Below are 21642 nucleotides of genomic sequence, written 5' to 3'. Positions count from 1 at the left end.
ACAGTAAAAGTTGCACACCAGCTATTTGTTTAACAAACTTCAATTAGGCTCCGAATCTCTCATCACTATTGGTGCCAAACACACCTCTGAATATCTTTAAAAGGATGCTAACAATAACCTTTCCTTTAAAAGAGTAACATTTGGCAGCATTTGCCTAAAAATGGTGCTTCTGCTGTATTTTTCCCACGTTTCTCATTTACCTGACAAAAAACTCAAGATTGTCCCAGAAAACTGTCACTATATAAACAGATGCTGCTTTCTTGATTACAAGCATAACAACAAAGATAATAATCCACAAACCAGCCAACTTACATAACCACTTTTCGCTTTAATGATTACAATCAAAAACATTTGTACAACATTTTCAACATTAGAAAATGGATGCAGATTTACTTTATTCATTTTTTTTGGCTATGAAACAAACTGAGGGACAGAGAGGTACTGCGAGGTGATGAAGTAGAAAAAGAGCCGTATACTGGAGGGCCCAAACAGCTGGTGATGTATCAGAAGAAACGTCAGTGTTTCCCAAACTGTTTTCAGGGCTTATGCATGGCAGACATGACAATTCTCTTATCTTGTGTTATTTAAACAGAGAGCAGTCGCTAGCTTATATGGAAGCTGCACAAAGAGAAGCTAAGATGCATCAAGTCACTACTATCTCTGTTCCAAGATACAGGTGATGCCACTTTTGTGACAAGAAAAAAAACAAAAACATTTTTTCTGATACATCCTCATACACTGTTTGATGTTTTGCATCAGTGCCGAGCACATAGATGAAGGGGTGGATTGTGGGAAATCTAAGACAAGTGAACCACCACTCATCCTTTTTTTTTATCAAACGCACAAAGAAAAATGAGGATGGATTGAAGGGAATGGGAAATACTGGTAAATAACAGTGGAATCAGAGCCATAAATAGATAGTATTGGATATTTAGGACCCTGGGGGTGGAGTCAGCTGAGGTGGAGAACTGGCAGCTAGCCTTCAAGTAACGGGATATCCCAGTGCAGTGTTCTATGTGTTGATTGGGTGGCTCTACATCACTGAGCAGGAGGTTTTTCCCGGCTGCACGCCACCATCCATCTTTTCTGCCTCCAGGATCATCCTTCGGAAAACCTCCACGGCTGTCTGAAAGAAAGCAACAAACACACACAGGACGCTGTCACATGCTTCACTCCACACACTCACACCACTTTCAACCTCTCCTGGAGCCTCTCGGGCCTTTAGTCCCAACAGAGATGTCTTTGTTTTTAAGTTGAGCACTGCTGCATCCAACTTTGTTTGAAGCCAATTAACTGACTTCCTGGAAACATCCACGTGTTGAGTAATGCATCCACCAGAAAACGTGAGTTTCTGTTTTAGTGTTAGGTGGAAAACACAACAGCACTGGACAGCACAACAGAACCGAATGCACAACAAAACAGAGGACTTTTTTTACAAAGCACAGCAACAACGTAGCAAACACAACATGTAAGAAACACAGGGACATTGTTGTCTGCTTTGCTGTGTTTTGTCGAACGTTGCGCTTTTGTTCTTTTATGTTGTGTTTTCTGTTTTGTTGAAGTTTTCCTGAAATATTCTATTCCAACTAAAAGCCTGTTTCTAGTGTTGTTGGATCTTGTGGCATCTAATCATTGTGTTCATCCCAGCGGTGTTTTGCTTTGTGACATATTTTGAATACATGTTTCGTTCTCTTAAATGCTGCAGTTTCTGAAAAGGTGGTTCTGAGTTTTTCCCCAACGTTGCAGTGCTTTGCACTTCAGAGCGACTGCATTCCTAAATGGAAATGAAAAACACAAAGAGTCCACTTGAAGCCAGGAAACACAGTGCAGACATGACAAGAGCAGAGCAGTAGGGCTTCAGAACACAGACTGTGTAGGTGTTCTCAAGCACGCCTGCTGTTTAGGTTCATTTAGGTGCAGCAGTGTAAAGTGCCTCAGAGCTGGCTGAAGAGGAGTTTAAATCAGATGGCGGTGGTCACTAAGTTCACTGTATGCTGGTCACATCAGTGGCGTCATCCCTCTGATGCAGCTGATGCACGACAACAACAGCGCAACAAATTCCCATCAAGACATTTGGTGTGACTGCCGCAGTCTAATCCATGAATGCAACAGACAATAATACTTTTGCCGAGGGAAGTTGGAAAAGAGGCAGTGGGACACAGGACTAACGAGCCACTGGGATCCAACATCTCCTGAATCACAACAACCTAGTCTTATATGTGCGGTATTGATTGGTTTTTACTCTGCAGCGGTCTAATGTTGTTTAGAAGCCATTTGATAAATGTAAACATAGTGGATGGCTGTTCATAATGGCACCGGACTCTGGTGCAGCACTTCCCATATCAGAGGCTGCAGATTTATCAAGATATGTGTTCTGATGTGTTCAGGGATTTAATGAAGCTTCTGATGAAGTGTAGAGCATCAGTGGATGACAAAGTAGTAATCACTTAGACTGATTAACAAATCAATACAGGCAGCTTTACTGACTTCAAAGTCTATAAATGTTTAATGCTGATTAAAGTCCATCCACAGCCTAATTTATTCACATTTTAAGTATCATTCCATCAACATGGTGCATTTAGTTAGCTCCTGCTGGTTAAATCACTACAGACTAATATTAAAACTAAAGATAAAGTTTTAAGATGAATGTTCTCAGCACAAGGTTTCTCATCTTGCTCCATTTAAATAAACCTTATCTTCATGCACTGGTCAGAGCAATGAAACGTGAATTTGCACAGTGTCGAGCCAAAGTGGCGTAGCCCTGAATAGTCTTGTCATGTGAAACTCTCCTCATATTAAATTAAGAGTTGCTGTTAGTTTGTTGGGCAGTGCTGTTTACAAAGCTGATGCTTGCAGCACACAAACTCCCAGTATGAGTGATGAGTTTCCAAAGGTCTTCTTGTGTTTCTGTGAGTTTTTTCCCTCCCCCGCTCAGATGACATGCACGTTGGCCTGATGGGTGATGCTAAATTGAGGATTAGTGCGACTGTGTGTGTCTCTGTCTCTCTGTATTAGCCCTGTAATGGACTGGCGACCTCCACAGGGTGTGCCCTGCCCGTCTTTACCGATGGCAGCTGGAATACGCTCCATCCCCCGCTACCCTGAACTGTGTGAGGCGCAAATATAGAGAATGTCATTCCAATTCAGTGATGGTCGACTTCACATGAAACAATGAAATGCACTTTACAAAGAGACAACCAGAAGAGGTCACAATCCTGACCTTTAGTCCCAACTTTTATACTTACTTATTAAAGCTACTTAAAATGCTAGATCTTACGCTTCCCATGATGCAACATGATAGTATCTCCTTATTAGCCATTCACTGAATATTTAGCACGTCCACGCATCTATTATTGAAATTCATTTGAGTTTCGGGGAGGTTGGATTTAGGGCTGTGCCGTATACCGACACTTTCGTTTGTATAGTTATTTTTTCAAACAGGATATAAACTATGCTGACGTAGCCAATGTAATCTGCTTCCCTTGTAAACCTGTGTCAGTGTGTGCATTTCTCCAGCCCAGTCGCCACCTTCTGTTGGGTATTAGTCAGCAACAAGGTAGGCTACAGACTGCTTACAATTTCTCCTCACTGTTGCAAACTTAGCAACTTTGTGTACTTTTTCAAGAAGCAAAAAAGTTCAACTGAACAACACTAAAAGAGCTCTGTGAGCACAAGCACACTCTGCGCACAGCATCTTCCTGTAAGGTGCGCGTGTCAACAAACATTGCATTCGAAAAATCTGAGTTTGAAAATTTCAGTCACAGTGTCTGTCTGAAAATACTGATTTCATTTTGTTTGGCCATATAAATTCAGCTCGTAGACAACAGTGCAACCGCTGCCACTTTCTCAACACCAATCAATGAATATCAACACAAGTTTTTTTTTTTTCATGTCTCACATGTAACTGCATTTTATAAAGAGATTTCAAACAGATCAATCACAATCCCTTTACCTGGTTCTCTTTAGCTGAGGACTCCATGAAGGCTGCATTCCAGGATTCAGCTAATGCTTTTCCCTCCTCACAACTGATTACTCTGACGTGGGAAAAACAATCATAGGGAATTAAACAAGTGACTTTTTCCTAATTCAGCTGCTATAACTAGGAAATCTGCTCAATGTGAACAATTCCATTGACTCTGTGCTGTGTATGAGGGACTGGCAACAAAAACTCCAAGAGATAGAATTCCAACAGCTTGGTGCAAAGTTAGAGAATAGTTTCATTCATTCATTTGGAGCACACGTGAGCCAATACAGAACAGAAATGATTACATAACACACAGTGCTCTGACCTATGTGCGTGGCGCTCTATGTCTAAGTCTAATGAAAACCAATTTGGTGAGTGCGAGGACATACCGCTCCATATGTAGGTCGTTCTTGTTTCCGACGAGCATAATTGGAACTCTGCGTTGCGGGGAAAATACAATGCCACAATGTTGTGTGTGATATATTCCAAAAGGCTTGGAAAGGCTTGGGCAAGAGAAAAGGCTGTACTTACTGAACTTTTCCCACCATATCCAAGAGTTTTTCATGGATAACTTGTACGACTTCAAAGCTGGAAGAGACAAGAGGAAACATTCCTTTTCAGCACTCACAAAGTGCATGCAGCCCAACTCATTAGCAGAAATATTTGAAGGGAGGGTGAACATGTACCTTTTATTAGATGTAACAGAATAGACCAGAATGTAACCATTGATATCTATGGAGTAAGTCTGCGGAAAGATGGAGTATTCATCCTGGAAAAGGTTTATAAAGTGAAACAATTAGTGTGTCATGTTACCACTCATATTTGCATAAGAATCAATAAACCAGTGACAGGCTAGTGGTGTATACCCAGTCATACCTGCCCTGCTGTGTCTACAAGCTGAAGGTGGTATTCTTGTCCATTTATTGTGATCATTTTAGTAAATGCTGCAATCAAAAGAAAAAACAGGTTAGAAATGAACGAGCAGAAAATAGAAACTAGAGCTTTCAAAGGATTGGGGGTAGCATGTGATATCTGCACACAGTACTGTATCTTCATTACACTATGATGTCTCGTCATTTCAAGACACAACCCACTCAGGGATCCAGTTTGGTACCACTGAGTTCATTCAGTGCAAAACTGTCAATATCTGTCTGGAGAGTCTTGTTATCTATTGCAGGAGGACAGAGGAAGTGCACAGCCTGCAGCATCTCGCTGATAGCGCTGACACGACTTTATATTAAGCATCCAGGGATTATTTATAGATACAGACCACGCAGTCGAGAAACGCACGGTGGTATATGTGAGCCTGCGGGTAAAGTTTAGATTCAAGCCTCTGGAGTGTCTGGGATTATGTGTGCTTAGGAGGCTGATTAATTACTGTATGTTCCTCCTGCAAGTTGGACCAAAGTAACTTCAAGCAAGGTTCCCTCTTTGAGCTCAAGATGTACAGACATGTACCAGTCAGAGAGAATATTTTATTTCTGCACATCCTATAAGTATCTCACACAAAACTAAAAGAAAAAAGATCTCTCTCTATTTCTCCGTCTATGTTTAACACTGTGGAAATTGGTGATATCAGCTGGTGTGGTGTTTCAACACATCATTTTGGAGGGAACATTGCACCCTGCTGGGTAACAGCAGGATCTTGTGATTCATTGTCTTTTAGTCAAATCCTACTAAAATCATAGAGTTATCAGGAATTGCAGTATTTTACAGCCGATATTTAACTAAACGATATTTAAACAAAACTGTGTCCCATTTATTATTAGTGAGGCGTTAAGGAGATTTATAACAGTCATCTTTCGTAGTAAGAATTTCTGTAAGAATTTAATGTGCCAAAAAATGTGACTTTTGGACTTTGGTCAAACACAATCATGATGATAAATCACAGGAGGGGTGACTGTTGTACGACTTGACAAAATGTTTCTCTGATTAATCAATAATAAAAACTATCTTTAGTTGGTGCCCTATATTGACTGTTGCATCAAAACCATCAAATATTCTGACTGGCTGCTGTCAAAAAAAAAAAAAAAAGCCAATATACCTTCCCCCACTTTTAGGGCTTTTACATCACGTTTGTGTGCCGGCATTTGGTCGTATTCTGTTTGTGTACACGTGTGTACCGCTGTGTGCATCTTTTTCTGTAGTTTTAGCCACGTTGATCGTTACCAGCACAGAATGTTAACAAACCTAGGAAAGGAATGTGGCAGTATTTTCCTAGTTTCTATAGAGTAGAGTCAGAAATCCGGTTGTAACCTGGAAACTACTGTCTGAAGAAGGTAGCTTAAAGTTTTGGAAGGCTGACTTTGTGTTTTCCTTTCTGCTGCCAAACAAGCAAAAATATTGGTTTTAACATGAATATCTGTTTCTAGATTTGGATATTTACTCATTTTTTAGCAATATGTAAGTGAAGATTCTCTACCAACTAGGTGATGGTAATCTTAAGTGCTTGAACAGACAAGAAAGACATGCAACTGGACTTCTTTTCTTGGTTCTTCCGTTTCATCTCATCATCCAGATAACGAGCCTTTCAAGACAGGAGTTGAAATATCTTCAAGGACCAAGTAAAGAAGTCCACTCGGCTTCTCTCAAAGCCCTTTAGATCACTTATTTAGTCTTTCCCACATAGGTTTTTCAGATTTTGGGGATACACTACTGACACATTTAAAATTTTTGGATAAGAACTTTCACTCAAGATACTTTAATGTTGTAAATATTAGTCTAAAAAAACCTTGAAAGACAAAAATGACACAAACAAGCAACACCTGTATCTGTGGAGTGAGAAGCCACCTCACACAGTTTGTGTGTGAAAGAGCGACAACTCACTGTTTTCTATTGTTGGATCATAGGAGTCCACAAACTGCCCCTCCACAAACTGAATTGTCAAGGAAGACTTTCCTGAAAAACACAAAGGACAATTTGAAAAAGGCAGTCAACAGATGAAGGACACATATTTGTAATGTGGAAATTAATCGTTAAAAGCAACAGTTCTAAAAAAAAAAAGGATATATATATATATATATATATATATATACATATATATGTGTGAGTGTTTTGGCTAGGTTAGGGTGTTTGAGTGGTTAGCATAGGCCCTCATATCATAAGAAAATAATAGAACAAAAATCCAAATCCAAAAAAAGAATAATTTTTGATGCACTGCACAAAGCATGCTTTCATAAAGGAAGATGTTCGCCATATGCATCCATAGGCACAAGCTCAGCTTCATCTTTATGGGGTTTTGTCGTTACTGCGGGCATGCTGTCCTTTAATTGCGCTATCTGTGTGTGCCATCGCGCCATCCTCAACATCCTTTCAGTGCGTACAATTTGTGCCTCCTTGATTTCAGATGCGATACATCAAACCATGAATGATGAGTCAGAATCACTGGACCACCAGGCCTTTACTGATCATGGCCCTGACTAACATGGCTCTAGGATTTGGGTCACTGATGGAAAGCTATCCATAAGAACAAAAAGAATAAAAAAAAATGTAAAATGTCTTACAGCCTATTGGAGGCCTACTAAAACCGCAAGGCCACATCTCATCTGGTTGCGCTCATTCTTCCATTCTGCAACGTTGCGTGACAGATTCTACTCCCTGCCATTTAAGTCTATTATAGGAGGCGTAAACCGCTCTCATAATGGACTTAAAGTCACTGGAGAGGCCGCTGAAATTCTCCCTTCAGCGTCCCATCCGAGGACACAGAGAAGTCACCCCCCTCCCCCTGTGCTTCGTCTGCTGGACACTCACCTACGGATCTGTACCCGAGGATGGCGATTTTTCGTGATTTTGGCTGCGGCATGTTTCGTCCTGGTTATCGCATCCACTCCTCGGGGTCTACCGCAACCTCCAACCGGAATGGCATCCAAATTCAAGGGGCGTAAAGATCCGTCATATAGCCCCCAGCTCACGGCGGGAATCCCTCTTCTTTAGTGTGTTTGTGATGAATTCTACGACCAAAGCTTGATGAAAAAAAAGGTGATTTCGTGTCATATGAAAAAAAAGCATGGAGTATCTATACATCTACAATAACTGCGTCACTCCCCTTTGCAATGTAATGAATTAGTAATTACTGCTCCATATTGATTGGCTACAAGCAGAGGAAAGGTGGACCTAGAGGCCCTTATCTACGCTGTGATTGGATAAAACAGCTGTTCATCAATCAGTGGTATCCCATTTCTGAATTGTGATTGGCTCAGACATTCTCCGTGACGTGCTGGGTGGTCGGATACGGTGTCATTCATGTGGTTAACGTTGGGGAGTTGGGATGCGGGCACTGATGAGGAAGCCATGATTCTTTAAATCAGCTGTAGTAATTCTGTTGTGACCTCGAAATGACACAGGGGAAGTTGATCAGGCACCACAGAAACCAGAAAGACCATGAAACAAACTGTCAGAAGATGTACTCTCAATGTAGTCGCACTAATCAGTGCAGAAAATGAACGGCTGATTGTAAAATCACAAAAAATGTGAGCGTTTGGCTCTGAGGTGCAAAAACCCAAACAGAATTTTAAGAAACACAGGTGAATAGGAAACGCAACATCTCAGAAAACCCAACAACAAATGAAAAGAGAAATCAACAACACAAAAAATGTCTCTGAAAACAATGTGACAATACAGAAAATGCGGCAGAATTTCAGAAAACTCCGCAAAAAGAAAAGAGGTCGAAAGGGAAAACGGTGAAACTCGGCCGAATTTCTGAAAACCAAACAACGTTTAAGGAGAAAAAAGAACAACAAAAGTATTCCAAAAACAACATCTGACTAAACAGAAAAAGCAAATAGTAAACCAAAAAAACCTCAACAAACAATCACAAGTCTTTTTCCAACTTTGCTTTATGAAATGTTGTGTTTTGTGAACGATTTTTGCTACATTGTGCCACCTCTTTTTATTCTTTTTTGAGTTTGTTTGTGGTGTGTGTGTTTCTGTTTTTGAAATTGTTGTAGTGTTTTCAGTGTTGTTGCGAATAAAACTGCCTGAATAAAGCTGTTATTCTTCCACTACTGTCTCCTAATCAGTGTGATGATGGTCGCTTTGAGCTCATTTATAAAGGGGCTCACGTAACTACGAGAAGCACATCCAGTAGTCATTGACAACATTGACATCATATTCGTTTCATGGATTATTCAAAGAATTTTCTCTGTCTTTAAAGCTTCTCATTGTGCGGTATATGCCAACTTTAAATTACATTTAATCTTACAACACAAGCTCAAGGTGAAGGAGGATCACATTCAGAATGACCATCTGCTTTATTGGGCCAAAAACACAAAGGAAAGAATTGACTTGAATTGAATTTGTCTCACAAAGAAGCAGACATAACAACCAACAGCAAGGACAAAGTACAAAGCTCTGATGTAGACAGATGTGTTTTGCAAACTATGTACAGTACATACAGGTCTGTGTAAAATGTAGATCCAGTGTGTATGTGGGTAAATAAACAGTGATGGTGTATGATTATACACAAATATGCATAAAGTAGACTTAGATTGAATGGGTATTAGACTTAAAATTGGGTAAAAAATGATCAACTACAGCCATAAAATGCTCAAAATACATGGGTATGTGAATTCATCAGTCATTCATCTTATTGAGACTTTTATCTTCTTATTTGAGTCTGCACAGATTTTTTTGGTTATATATTTATTTTTTGCTTCATAGATTCACTCTCCAGGCTGTGCATCATCTGTTGGCCTGTGTCCAGAGCACAGGCCTGGAATAGATTCTCTACAGCGCCCTCCAGTGGGGAGAATAGGAACAGGCTGTGGTCAGGAAGGATGGATCTGTGTGGTTAAATCCTGACTGGAAGGCTGGGTGGCATAATTGATTCTCTCTGCAGTTCTGACTGTCCTTTGAAGCTATTTCCTATCCTGTTTGGTGACCAATCCTAGAGAGACACCGATGAATAAGCAGCTATGATAACTGTAGTTTAGAGACGAGCAGCTTAAGGAGGTCACACATCCAGAGTTTGTACAGGAACAACGTCCTCTGCAGGCGCTTTTTGATGACTGGATATATCTTAAACACCCATTTAAAGTCATGGGGGATAGCAGATGGCAAAAACCTGAATGTTTCACGAGTAGCAACAATAGTGCGCTTGAGTCTAGTGAAAGGGGGCAGTTTTCAGGAGCTTTACTTTAACACAGTAAACAAATGATTTGTATACCTGGATTTCAGCCAGGAGCAGATGTAACCAATCTAAATGATCTGTGCCTGCTGTAAACTTCTAGACGTGTGGGAGATGATCATGAATACTTTGTTTTCTTTCTTTTTTTCTTAATTTTCATTAATGGAAAAAAATCTTTTCCAAACCCAAATTAGGTTTTAAAAGCAGGGGGGGGCGCAACTGGCTGCTCATAATAATTCCCTTAATTTTCCCTTTAACTGCCTGAATCAGAAATAGCTAATTTCTTAGTGTTTTCTATTTTTCTTTCTTTTTTTCTTTGAAAAACTGTTTGGCATAGAGATTAAATCCTTATCCTTAATTGTCTGACCCATTTAAAATCAACTGAGGAAGGGCGTTGTGTGGGAGGGGGGTGTTGCAAATTAGAGGCCAACGTCAGCTTCAGGAACTGTGCCATCACATTTCAGGCATTTCAAAGCAGCTCCACATACCTTAGGGGTCCTTGTGCTGACTGTCCTGGGGCTGAATGTGATTTCTCTCAACCTCCCACGCTGCCTCCAGCCTGTCAAGAAGTTTATGATCCACCAACAGGTGGAAGCCAGAACATTTTCACCATACCTTGGACCAAACTCTATTCTGGAACAGCTGAGTCACTGCTACGTTTTAAAAGCCCTTTAAAACCTTATTGTGTAATCTATCATTTTTGTAGCTTATAACTTATTTAGTTTTATTCCTCTATGTTGGCCTATTCCCGGATTCCTTTTGTATTTTATTGCAGTGAATTTTATGTGCACCTGTGGTTTTGAAAGATGCCATAGAAATAAAGTTGACTTATTGACTAACTTACCTACATTAGCTACACTGACACCCATAAAAACTGAATATCCAAAACACCCCCTAAGAGCCGATGAGTCTTTTAAAGGAAAAATGCTATCATGAAAGATCTGCTGATACAGCAGGAAAACTATAAACACTTTCAAATAGCAAAGATATATATGTAATGGTAGTATTTCAAATATAGATATTATCTGGTTCACATTAGTGTATCCCTGCTTCACTTTTGCTCATGTTTGGCCAGTAGATGTCCCTATAACACCATTTATAGCTCTCATAGGAACCACTTACAGATCTCTAAGTGCTCACTGCCTCATATTCCCATAGACAAACAATACCTTCATATTATTCCTTATTTCATTCTCATGCTTTTGTTTCAGACTCACGTATCTCACTGTTGTTGAGGCTGTACCGAGCCCTACCAACACAACAACCTCACACACAAATCAGACAACACACAGCCATGATTATCTCTTCTAATACTGTGTTCTCTTACAGACTTTAAATTACCCAGATCCTAATATAACTGAGATTTAAACCAAACCACAGGCATGCAACAGTACCGTAGGAACTCAGGCCACAATAAGTGGGTTAAGCCCATATGCAGACACTGGAATTCAAGGCAGGCGTAGTGAGGTGGAGAGATGATGAGAGTCCTCCTCTTTGCTTTTAAAATCTAATGATACTCACATGTCAATCACCCCTCACTGATTTAGTCAACAAAGAGAGTTGTTAAATTCCACTTTAGTGAGTTTCAATGGCAAAACCCTTTGAAACAATTATATTCTTTGCTAAAAATAGCAAACAGACCACAAAGCTGTGCAGTTTTTCTGCCTGGCGACCAATGAAATCCCCTGTTACCCTGTCACGTCCCGGGGCATTACTACTTAATCACAGAAATGTCCAACACCCCGTCAGTAAGACCCAACTGTTTTGCCTCCGCACACGCTTCTCAGCAGTAGAGACAAGAAATCACTGGTGTCAGCAATAAGCGATTTGTTCTGCATGACATTGGGTGCCAGAGAAAAATGGCGTCTGCAATCACTGTGCACTCACACACAAATACACGCTCATACACGTGAACCATGTTGCTTTCTCCACCTCTCTCACTCAAACACACACTCGCAGTCTCTGTCAGGAAATTATGATGACCAAGAATAGGTCACACTGGTAATACAGCCGTGCTCCAGCCAAGGATTACAGTGTGCTGACATAAACCAACAATAAATACCCCCTGCAAGAACAACAGGTGTCTGACAAGATTGTTTCACTTTAATAAAAGGCTTAAACAAGCCTCAGACAAATAATACATTAAGCTCTTTTAGACATGCTGGCCTTTCACTGCTTCATCCCTTGTAGTATGAAAATTTCTTTTTTCACACCGTCATTTAATCTCACGGAATCTGGCGTGCAACGAGAGGGAGATTTGCCCAAGGTGCCAGCGTTGTGTGTAATGTCAGGAGATCAGCATTCCTGTCACGAAACACCCTGCAGAGAGTGTGGATGGATAAAAAAAAAAAACAACTTTGGATTTTCAGCTTGTGATTTCTTTAGCTATGCGAGAGAGTGGACATGCAGCTGGAGCTCGTGTTTCTGAACTCTGGGTGTGAGGCAGCAGCGCCAGCCTCTTTCAACTCACTATGAAAGCACCCCTGGCTCTGTTAGTATGCCAGCCTGAGCACCAGTCAGCCACATCCTCCAGCTGGGCCTGTGCCACCACTGGGCACCTGGACCCTCTCTCAAATCTCATGAAAAAGAATGTATATTTAAGTCAGAAAGATGCTTGTGTGCTTCGACACACAACAGCAAGTCTATAGCTGCACGATGCTGGAAGGATATGTGCACCTGTACTTCATCCATCTTATTGAGACTTTTATCTCTGTATTTGATTCTGCACAGATATCTGCTTATAGATTTCCCTCTTCAGGCTGTGCCTCAGCTGTTGGACTATGGCCAGAGTCACACAGGCCTGAAAGACAGCCATCGTTATCCAACTCTCACAAGGTGTCATTGTAGGCATCCTGTGATTACCATATCAGCACTGCATGAAACATTTATGGATTGCTGGCAGTGATGGGCTGGCAGTCATCCTAATTTCTAGAACAGAGCTTGTCAGATTCTATTGTTTCAAGTTCTGGTAGCACAAACAGAAAAAATTTCAGCCCTGAACCCTCTGAAGGCTCGTGATAGTATGAGTTTCTCTAAGACACCTGAAATCCTGCCTAATCCTTGCTCAAACAGACATGTCAGTTGCTGCTTCAATAGTAAATACTACTTCACTAATTGTAGCATTCATAACAACCTTTGCTGTTCTTTCCGGAACACTGCTCCTTCCGCTCCTTTGCCCCGCTGTCTTTGTGCTTCACTGCTTTTTTACTTCGTTAATACAAACCTGTGCCACACTTGCTGATCTGGTACCAGGCTACAGCTGCTTTAATATTTTTTTGTTAACATTAATCATCTTTTGATTTTTACAGTAACGTGACAGAAATTGCTCCAACAGATAGTTCAGTGTCATTGCTTTCACTCATCTGTAGCTTATTATTAAAAAGCCCTGATTAAAAATATTGTGCAGTAAGTGCATTGGAATCTCAGCAGCAGCTGGTTCAATTCAAAGAGTCTGAAATCACTCATCAAGCTACTGCTTTGTTGCACTTATGCCTATTCTTACTTCTCAAGATTGATTCTTCTCATGTCTTGTGTGAAGTGTACTGGCTACACCTGACAGCGGTACACAACTATGTTCACTTGAGTACAATTCAATCTTTTAGTCATTAAAGCATTCAGTCTGGTTGTCTTTCAGTTATTTCTGGGGAAAAGCAGAACAAAATTACATAGTTCCTGATCAATAGCAGGGAAGAACTATCATTGCCAAGGTTTCTCAATCCTGACTGTTGTATTCTGCCTTTCCCCTAAAATGTGGTTAACACACTGAATGCAATCTTTACAACTCATGTGAAGTTACTCTTATGACCACTAGAGGTCGCATATTCTTTATACATAAAAATAGGTTGTCTGTAGAAGAACAGTCCATGGGGACACATTTGGGCAGAGGACAGTCTTGCATGGAAGTCGGCAGACTAACATCACTACTGCTACTGTTCCTGCTAATAAGCAGCAAAATCTGCAGTGTGTACACTGATATGTAACATGACGTTGTGGGTGAACACTGTAATAATATAGAGCCCTGGTTGATCCTGAATGTACATTCACCAGCCACTTTATTATACTTTGCCAGTAAAAGGTTGGACCCCCTTTTACCTTCAGAACTGCCTTAATTCTTTGTGGCATACTGTCATCAAGGTAGTGGAAACATTCCTCAGAGACTTTGGTCCATATTGACTTGATAGTATCACACAGTTGCTGCAGATATGTCGACTGCACATATATGATGCAAATCTCCCGTTTCACCACATCCCAAAGGGCTCTATTGGATTGAGATCTGGTGACTGTGGAGGCCATTGGAGTACAGTGAAGTCACTGTCATGTTCAAGAAACCAGTTTGAGATGAGCTTTGTGGCATAGTGCATTATCCTGCTGGATATCCATCTTCTGATGGCTACCATCAGAAGATGGGTACCATCAGAAGATGGGTACACTGTGGTCATAAAGGGATGGATATATCTATCCATCTGTCTATATAGATATATACACACAAGGACTGTCAAAATTAATTAATAGTAAATTTAAATGTAACGCGTTGTCCACTTTTGGTGAGCCTGTGCGTATTGTATTGTCAGTTTCCTGTTGTTAGCTGATGGAGTGGCACCCTGTGTGGTCTTCTGCTGCTGTAGCCCACCTTTTTCAAGGTTTGATGTGTTGTATGTTCAGAGATGGTATTCTGCATTCCTTGGTTATTTGAGTCACTACTGCCTTCCTATCATCTCGAACCAGTCTGCCCGTTCTCCTCTGACCTCTCACAAGGCATTTTCGTACACACAACTGCCACCAATCGATATTTTCTCTTTTTCGGACCATTCTCTCTAAACCCTAGAGATGGTTGTGCGTTAAAATCCCAGCAGATCAGCAGTTTCTGAAATACTCAGACCAGCCTGTCTGGCACCAACAACCATGCCTCGTTCACAGTAACTTGAATCCTTTCTTCTCCATTCTGAACTTCGGCAAGTTGTCTTGACCACCTCTTCATGCCTAAATGCATTGAGCTGCGGCCATGTGATTGGCTGATTAGTTATTTGAGTTAAGAAACAACTGAACAGGTGTACCTAATAAAGTGGCCGGTGAGCATATATACCATGACATAAGCTGCTATTCTGTATGGATAAAACATGATCATGTTAAAATATTTGATTTTTAGTTTTTTTGTGAAAGTGCAATATTTTTGGTACGTGGACCAGCCTAGAAATTGGTTGTTAATTCTTTGTTCACAAGCCGCGTTGTGCCATTTTATCACAGCAGACGAATTCCAATCGATGAGATGTATTTGAAAGAAAATCTTAGGTTAACTCTGTAATTAGTTTTAATTCATTGTCAAGCTATTTTTTATCCAGGTTAAGCACAAACCTTGTTGCAACATTTCCATCCTCTACAGATTTGGGATCTCATGATTTTTATTGTCAGATTTATCAGGCATAGCCTTTTAATAGTCTAAGCTGCGACCTTCACATAAAATGCATCAATTGGACGAAATATATTATCATCACACCCTCACATTTGAGCTCCAGTTGAGTAAAAGTTCAGGGCTTCAAATCAATACGTGAATACGACTCCCATCCCAAACCAGTTACTGTTTATCTCAGTGATTAGCCTTGAACTGATTGCTCAACCTTTTTTGTTTAAGGCTTGGTAGCCCATAGCAGTGAGCAGGTGAGACCCAGATAGGCTGCTCTGTGGTACTTCATCACTCTGCTTGTTGTTGTCACAGCCACAATTGGTTTGTACTTCCCATATGCTGTATCAGCAAAGTCACAACTGATTTGGTCACTTTGCAGCCCAGTTAGCTGTGCTCACTTCCATTCCAGCCATCATTACAAATGGTATCTTTACACAGTTGAGTTAACCCGGATAGTTCTGTCCCCTGGGTGCCTTTATCATCTATTCATCATGTTGTCCCAGTTTATCTCAAGATGAATCTGGCTGCTTGAATACAGATCCAACTACACATACCTGGTATCTGGCCTGGGGAAAGAGATTAAAAGATTATCAGACACTTGGTCGAAGTGTTTAACGCAGAGTTGATGAGAAGATGAAAATATTCCAAGAGGATGCAGAGCAGTCATGAATATATGTTTGTTCTCCTTTAAGACCAATATGTCTTCAAAGAATGTTTGAATATGTTAAAACTGGCATTAACTTGATGCTGACAATTTGCACAAAGTGGCAGCCAGGGGCAGCTTCAGTGTGTCCAATCTCGAGAAGAAGACTGAAATTAAATGTTCTTGGCTTAGTATTCAGCCTCAAAGCAGATTCGTTGGACACTCCCTCCAATTTCCTCTGTGCTAATTTGCATTGCTGAGTAGATCCTTTGTGTCACCTGGAGGTTTGAGCAGAGCACTGTTGCAGCCAATTTCCAGATGGCAACTCAAATGTGTGACATTTCCTCAATTTTTGACAAAAATGTGCTGCCTCTTCCACATACTCCATTAGCTGTGGGGATGCATGCATGTACACAAATGGAAAGTGTCCACTGGTGTGAATATTCACATCTGCACCTGCTGAATAATAGACGATTATCAGCTCAGGTGGCTCGCCATCCACCGCTGTTCGCATGCTTTCTCCCATTTCATGGTGCTAATTCTGTCTAGATAAGGCTTGCAAAATGCACATTTCTTGTCTCTCAGACCAGATCTTGTTTTGTGCTCTGTCTAAAGAGGGAACATATCCTTCAATATGTGCTCTGGCTTCAGGAAGTAATGTGTCTCCAATATAGACTTTAAAGAGCCTCAGGTCTTGGCAGGTGCTCCTGACATCTCAACAGGACAGAAACACCTACGGCAGATTCTCTAGCACGGAGGCCATATATCATCTGTCATTGCTCGAAGCCTCCACAGTAATGAACAAGTAATAATGGTATACATCTTGAAGTGGAGTCTCTAAAGGTAGCTCATCCAGAGTCATTATTGTGCCACATAACCAGATGAGCTTTCTCAAATGAGATCATTTTTGTCACCCTGAGGACAGGAGGGTGTAACTGTTCTCAGAGTGAATAACTCATCCTCATTTGGCGCTAATGGGCCTCCGTATTTAGGTGTTGTGTGAATGCAAGTGGAATGGTAAATCCCATTTTCTTGTAATTTAAATCTCAAGCTGTTTCTACACATCTGTTGCTCTGTCAGATTGAGCCGATTCATTTGGAAAAAAGCATGCTTGGGATGGAAAAAAAAGAGCATTTAATGAAAATTCACTTCTCACAAGATTATGATAAAGTGTTACAGAACTGCGCTATAGAGAGGTGTGCCATGATAATGTCTATCAGTCACAGAAATGAGCCCCATCCATTCATCCACCCCACCCTCCATCTGTCCCTCCATTTCAGCTCTCACCAGGTACTGCCATACTACAGTTAACCCATAATGGGGATATGCATATGAGAGTTTTTATGCATATTGGACAGCATGTGTTCTAAGCCTTGTGCTGCCACTTTGTTGATGTGTTTGCACATTGAATTGAAGGGAGGGGGGTGTTCTGATCATTACAGCTGATGTGTTATTTTCCATGTAAATAGAGGATGGCAGGATATAGCTATCCCGCTGTTTGTGAAATTAGCTGAGCCACACATACATACAAGATCTGCAGTACAGATCTCTAAAGAACTGAGGGGTTTAGAAAGACTCTCTGATGAAGTGTGTTGCTGTGAGTGTGCACACACTCAAGAAATCTACCAGTCAGCCAGTTTGTACAAAAACTTATTTGGCTGTGAAGTTATTGACATTTACTTAAAAAGACCCCAGATGAGACATGCTGCACAAGCAGCTGCCTGAATGGTCAACGCACCTCAACAGCTCTGATGTCCAATTCTGCCAACACATGGTTCAAGCTGTCATTCATAAGTGCTGATGTAGCCTTGCTCACAGCAGAGCCATATAGTCCCCAGAGGTGGATATCACTGCTCACTGTCATCCTTGTACTTTGATTACTGGACTGGGAGAAGAGCGATGACTAAGGCCGCTTCACACCCTTGTCAGACTCTGTGAGGCTTTCAGGGAAAGTGGAAATATAAGACAAAACGGTGACACTGTCTTCAACAAAGTCACCAATTAAATGATCTCCTCTTCCAAGATGTCCACAGCTATGTGTTGTTTTTATTAATGAATTTTATTACAATATCCTGTACCTCAGTTTTAATCATATGAAGTATATCATTTGAAAAAAAAAAATTATAAATTATAAATAAGGAAGTTAATGGGCAGGACAGACCCTGACATTCCTTGATTTCTTGCACTTCTCCTCTATTGCTCTTCTTTGGTTTTGCCTTTTCTTTCTGACCTGTATTATTCATTGATTTTTTTTTTACAGCTTCAGTGAATGCTCTTGGGGAATATTTTGTCACATGCTGTTCAGACTGTTGAATCCTTTAGGACAAAGTTCTAATTTGGAGCCCCAAAGATCAGCATCACTTCACAGTAATAAAAAGGGAAATATTTATTGGGATTTGAAAATGTCATGTTGTTTATCATTCATTCATGGTTATTACTTCAGAAATAAATTAATAAAACACACAGCATTATAAACCCCATAACAGGTAAAAGGTCATTAGTGAAAATAATATTGGAAATAAAAACAGGGGTATAATAGAGAAAATATGCCGATCATCTTCGGGAAGAAAACCTATTCTCAAGGTTTTTTTGTCATGTCTATAAGTTTATCATGTTTTAGGTTTCTGTTTTGTCTTTAGTTTTGCCATGTTTTTCCTCAGTCACTCTTGCCCTGCCATCAGCTTCCCTCATGTCACCTGTGTTTCTCCCCTCAGCTGCACTCCATCACTAATCACCCTCCTCAGTATTTAGTTTCCAGGTTTTCTCATGCTCATTAACAGATCCTCACTGTAATTCATGCCATGCTAAAGTTACCCATGCAGTTCAGGTTTGTCCATGTTGTTGTTTTAATTTTTTTTTTTTTTGCAGTTATAGTCAGATTTTTGTTTTGTCAAGTTTTTCATAGTTAGGTTTTTGTACTCCGGCTCAGCTGCACTTTATTTGGATTATTTAAATAAATCAAGTTTAATCTTCAGAATATTTTTGTCTTTGTCTCTTCCTTTGTTTTTTTTTAAGTTTTATTCTTGTAAAAATCTTTGTCCCTCATTTACTTTATTATCTTGTTTCCTCTTTTATTTTGTAGAACTTGCCCTCGTGTGTTTTCTGTTGTCTTTACTTCCTGTTCTTGTTTCACAGCAGGTTCTCAGTTACTGATTGCAGCTTGTTTGCAATGTTCTCCCTCTGTAAAAAAAATTACCCAGGTTTTCCTTTGTTCAGGTCCAAATCCTTGTCTTCTCCATCCTGTTTTGTCATCCGTCTGTAATCTGTAGTCTTCGGCACTTAGTAGTAGTAGCACTACTTATTCAGTTTAATGAAATCTTCATTTCTGATACCTGTCTGGCTCCTGCCCGTCAAGCCCTGCATTTGGGTCCCACATAGCCATTCAACGTGCCCCGTGATAAGTATAGCAAAAAAAATGTCTATGCAAAATGTTGATTTACAAATCTCGTAAGTCAATATTTTATTCACAATATAATGTAGAAAACACATTAGTCTTTTGAAAGTGAGACATTTTACAGTTTTGTAAAAAAGTCCATGTTTACGACTGTGTAACATCTCTAATCTTAACAACAATCTGTAAACATCTGGGAACTGAAGAGAGCAGTTGCTACACATTTGATTAAAGAAATATTGGCCCATTCTTGTCTGATATAGGATTCCAGCTGCTGAACGGTCCTGGGTCTGGCCAGCTCAGCACCTGGACTCTTCTACCACAGAACTATGCTATTGTAAAAGACCTGTTACCAATTAAAATATTGAATATTAAAATGTTCCTCAAGCTGTTTCTCATTATTACCACTTACATTTCCAGCCTTTTGTTGCCCCTGTCCCACCTTCTCTGAGACATGTTGCTGCTATCAGTTTTAAGTTGAGCTAATATTTTTCACAAAGTCGTAAAATGTCTCACTTTCGACTTTTAATGTTTTCTTGTCTTCTTTAGTTAATAAAATATTTCTTGTGAAATTTTGCAAATCATTGGATCGTTATCAGTTACACATTCACAGTGTTCCAGCCTTTTTTGGAATCGAGGCTGTAATTACCATTTTACTGGGTCAACAGTATTAGACATTGGTGGGTATTTTTTATTTGATAACAGTTTTATTATGTCTGTGCATCTGGGCATGTGATATGAGTATTATTGCCATGTAAATGCCACTGTCAATCTGCATAAAATTACTCAGTCACTGGGCTAAAATAACACAAACAGAGGTGGGTTCAAAGTGAAAATGTGTGCACCTCCATGGTCATTTTTGTGTAATGTTGTAGGTATCAAAGCTTTATTGATTCTTGTTTTGGCAGCTAAAAATGACAGTTCATATTTTGTGGATTTTCCATTCTTCCTGCAAAAAGCTTCCTGTTCTGTGAGATTCTTGGACTATCTTTGGTGTCCTACCCTATATAGGTCCGTGCCCAGATTTTCAATGGTTCACAGACAGAGACAAGTATGCTGCCATACAAGTGAATTCATTCTTCCCTCCCCCAGCAAAATGTTCCCAATGTCAGTAGCTGTAACACAGTGTTGCAGCATAATTGATCCATCCCTGTGCCTAATGGTTGAAAAGATGTTTCTCCTCATGAAATTCTTCACCTTTATTCCCCCAAAACATACTTTTTGTGCACAGTAGTCTCAATGCATCCAAAGACATATTCAAATGTTCATTGGTGAACTTTAAATGGTGCTAAATCATCCTGGAGGTCTCCTTCATCCAAAACTACTTATTCTAGCAGTCAGCAATCTCTTCCTTTTTTTTCATGAATCTTTTCTTCATCTCCTAGACTTCAACCTGACCCGCAAATTTGCTGATGTCTTCCTTTTTTTCTTTTTTTTTAAAATAAGATTGCATCTGAGGAAACAATTACCTGATAACACCTTGCTTGTATAGTCTCCTTTGGGGCATCAGTCATTTTAATGTTCCAGGAAGCTGCTCAGGGGAGTCAACAGCTGCTGAATGTCAGGATAAGGTATGAAGAGTTAGACTATTCAGAAACTTTTGGAATTGTAACCTATATTTTCTTTATGATAGACTGATCATTCCCCAAGTGCATTTTGTGATAACTGCACAACTGAAGGAGCTGACCACGTAAAAGCAGAGCCTATTCACAAAGAGCAGCGCAAATACTGATATGTTATCGTTGTTAAAACTTGGTTTGACATTTCAAAAAGGGACTTGAACAAAGAGCTTTAAGTTACAAATGCTGGGAAATGCTTGAAAAAGCTCTTCAGGGAAAATGCATTATGAACTTTTTACCTCAGTGTGTGAGTTGCTGGGGGGAAAGACAAATTCAAAAACGTAAATGTGCTTCATTGTGGTTTTTTCATGTGAAGAAAGATACTTCCCTTTAGGTGCAACAAAAGTGAAGTTTTGAAACACTGCAGAGTTTTCTAGGAACAGACTGGAATGCTCCATGTCTTTTTGCCCTTGAAATGAAACCACAGGATATCTGTGCTTATAATGCCTCTGAGAGCTGTTAACCTTTTGAGAGATGTTTCAGTGTTTTCGTGGCTGCCA

At 40.1% G+C, this 21642-nt stretch overlaps 1 protein-coding gene across 1 annotated transcript; it reads right to left on the bottom strand.

Annotated features, from left to right (window-relative positions):
* Nucleotides 1–308: 308 nt before the first annotated feature.
* On the bottom strand, nt 309–8013 carry LOC140268453 (GTP-binding protein Rheb). The gene is made up of 8 exons (XM_072363318.1): nt 7715–8013; nt 6791–6862; nt 4841–4908; nt 4651–4733; nt 4496–4552; nt 4354–4401; nt 3953–4034; nt 309–1126 (listed from the first exon to the last, which is right to left on the bottom strand). Exons 1-8 carry the CDS (start codon nt 7764–7766, stop codon nt 1034–1036), a joined length of 555 nt encoding a protein of 184 aa, XP_072219419.1. The 5' UTR covers nt 7767–8013; the 3' UTR covers nt 309–1033.
* Between the last annotated feature and the right edge of the window lie 13629 nt (nt 8014–21642).

Source organism: Leuresthes tenuis, unplaced genomic scaffold, assembly GCF_036924035.1.
Source record: "Leuresthes tenuis unplaced genomic scaffold, fLeuTen1.0.hap1 SCAF_14, whole genome shotgun sequence".
In the NCBI taxonomy this organism is placed as follows: domain Eukaryota; kingdom Metazoa; phylum Chordata; class Actinopteri; order Atheriniformes; family Atherinopsidae; genus Leuresthes; species Leuresthes tenuis.
The sequence above is the reverse complement of the archived record's forward strand: the minus strand, read 5'-3'. Positions and strand labels throughout refer to the sequence as shown.

Coding starts and splice junctions, on each gene's coding strand:
- LOC140268453 (XM_072363318.1), bottom strand. CDS start 7,766: ATGCCGCAGCCAAAATCACGAAAAATCGCCATCCTCGGGTACAGATCC. Junction 4,909..6,790: donor TGATCCAACAATAGAAAACA/GTGAGTTGTCGC, acceptor TTTTGATTGCAG/CATTTACTAAAATGATCACA. Junction 4,035..4,353: donor AACGACCTACATATGGAGCG/GTATGTCCTCGC, acceptor TTCCCACGTCAG/AGTAATCAGTTGTGAGGAGG.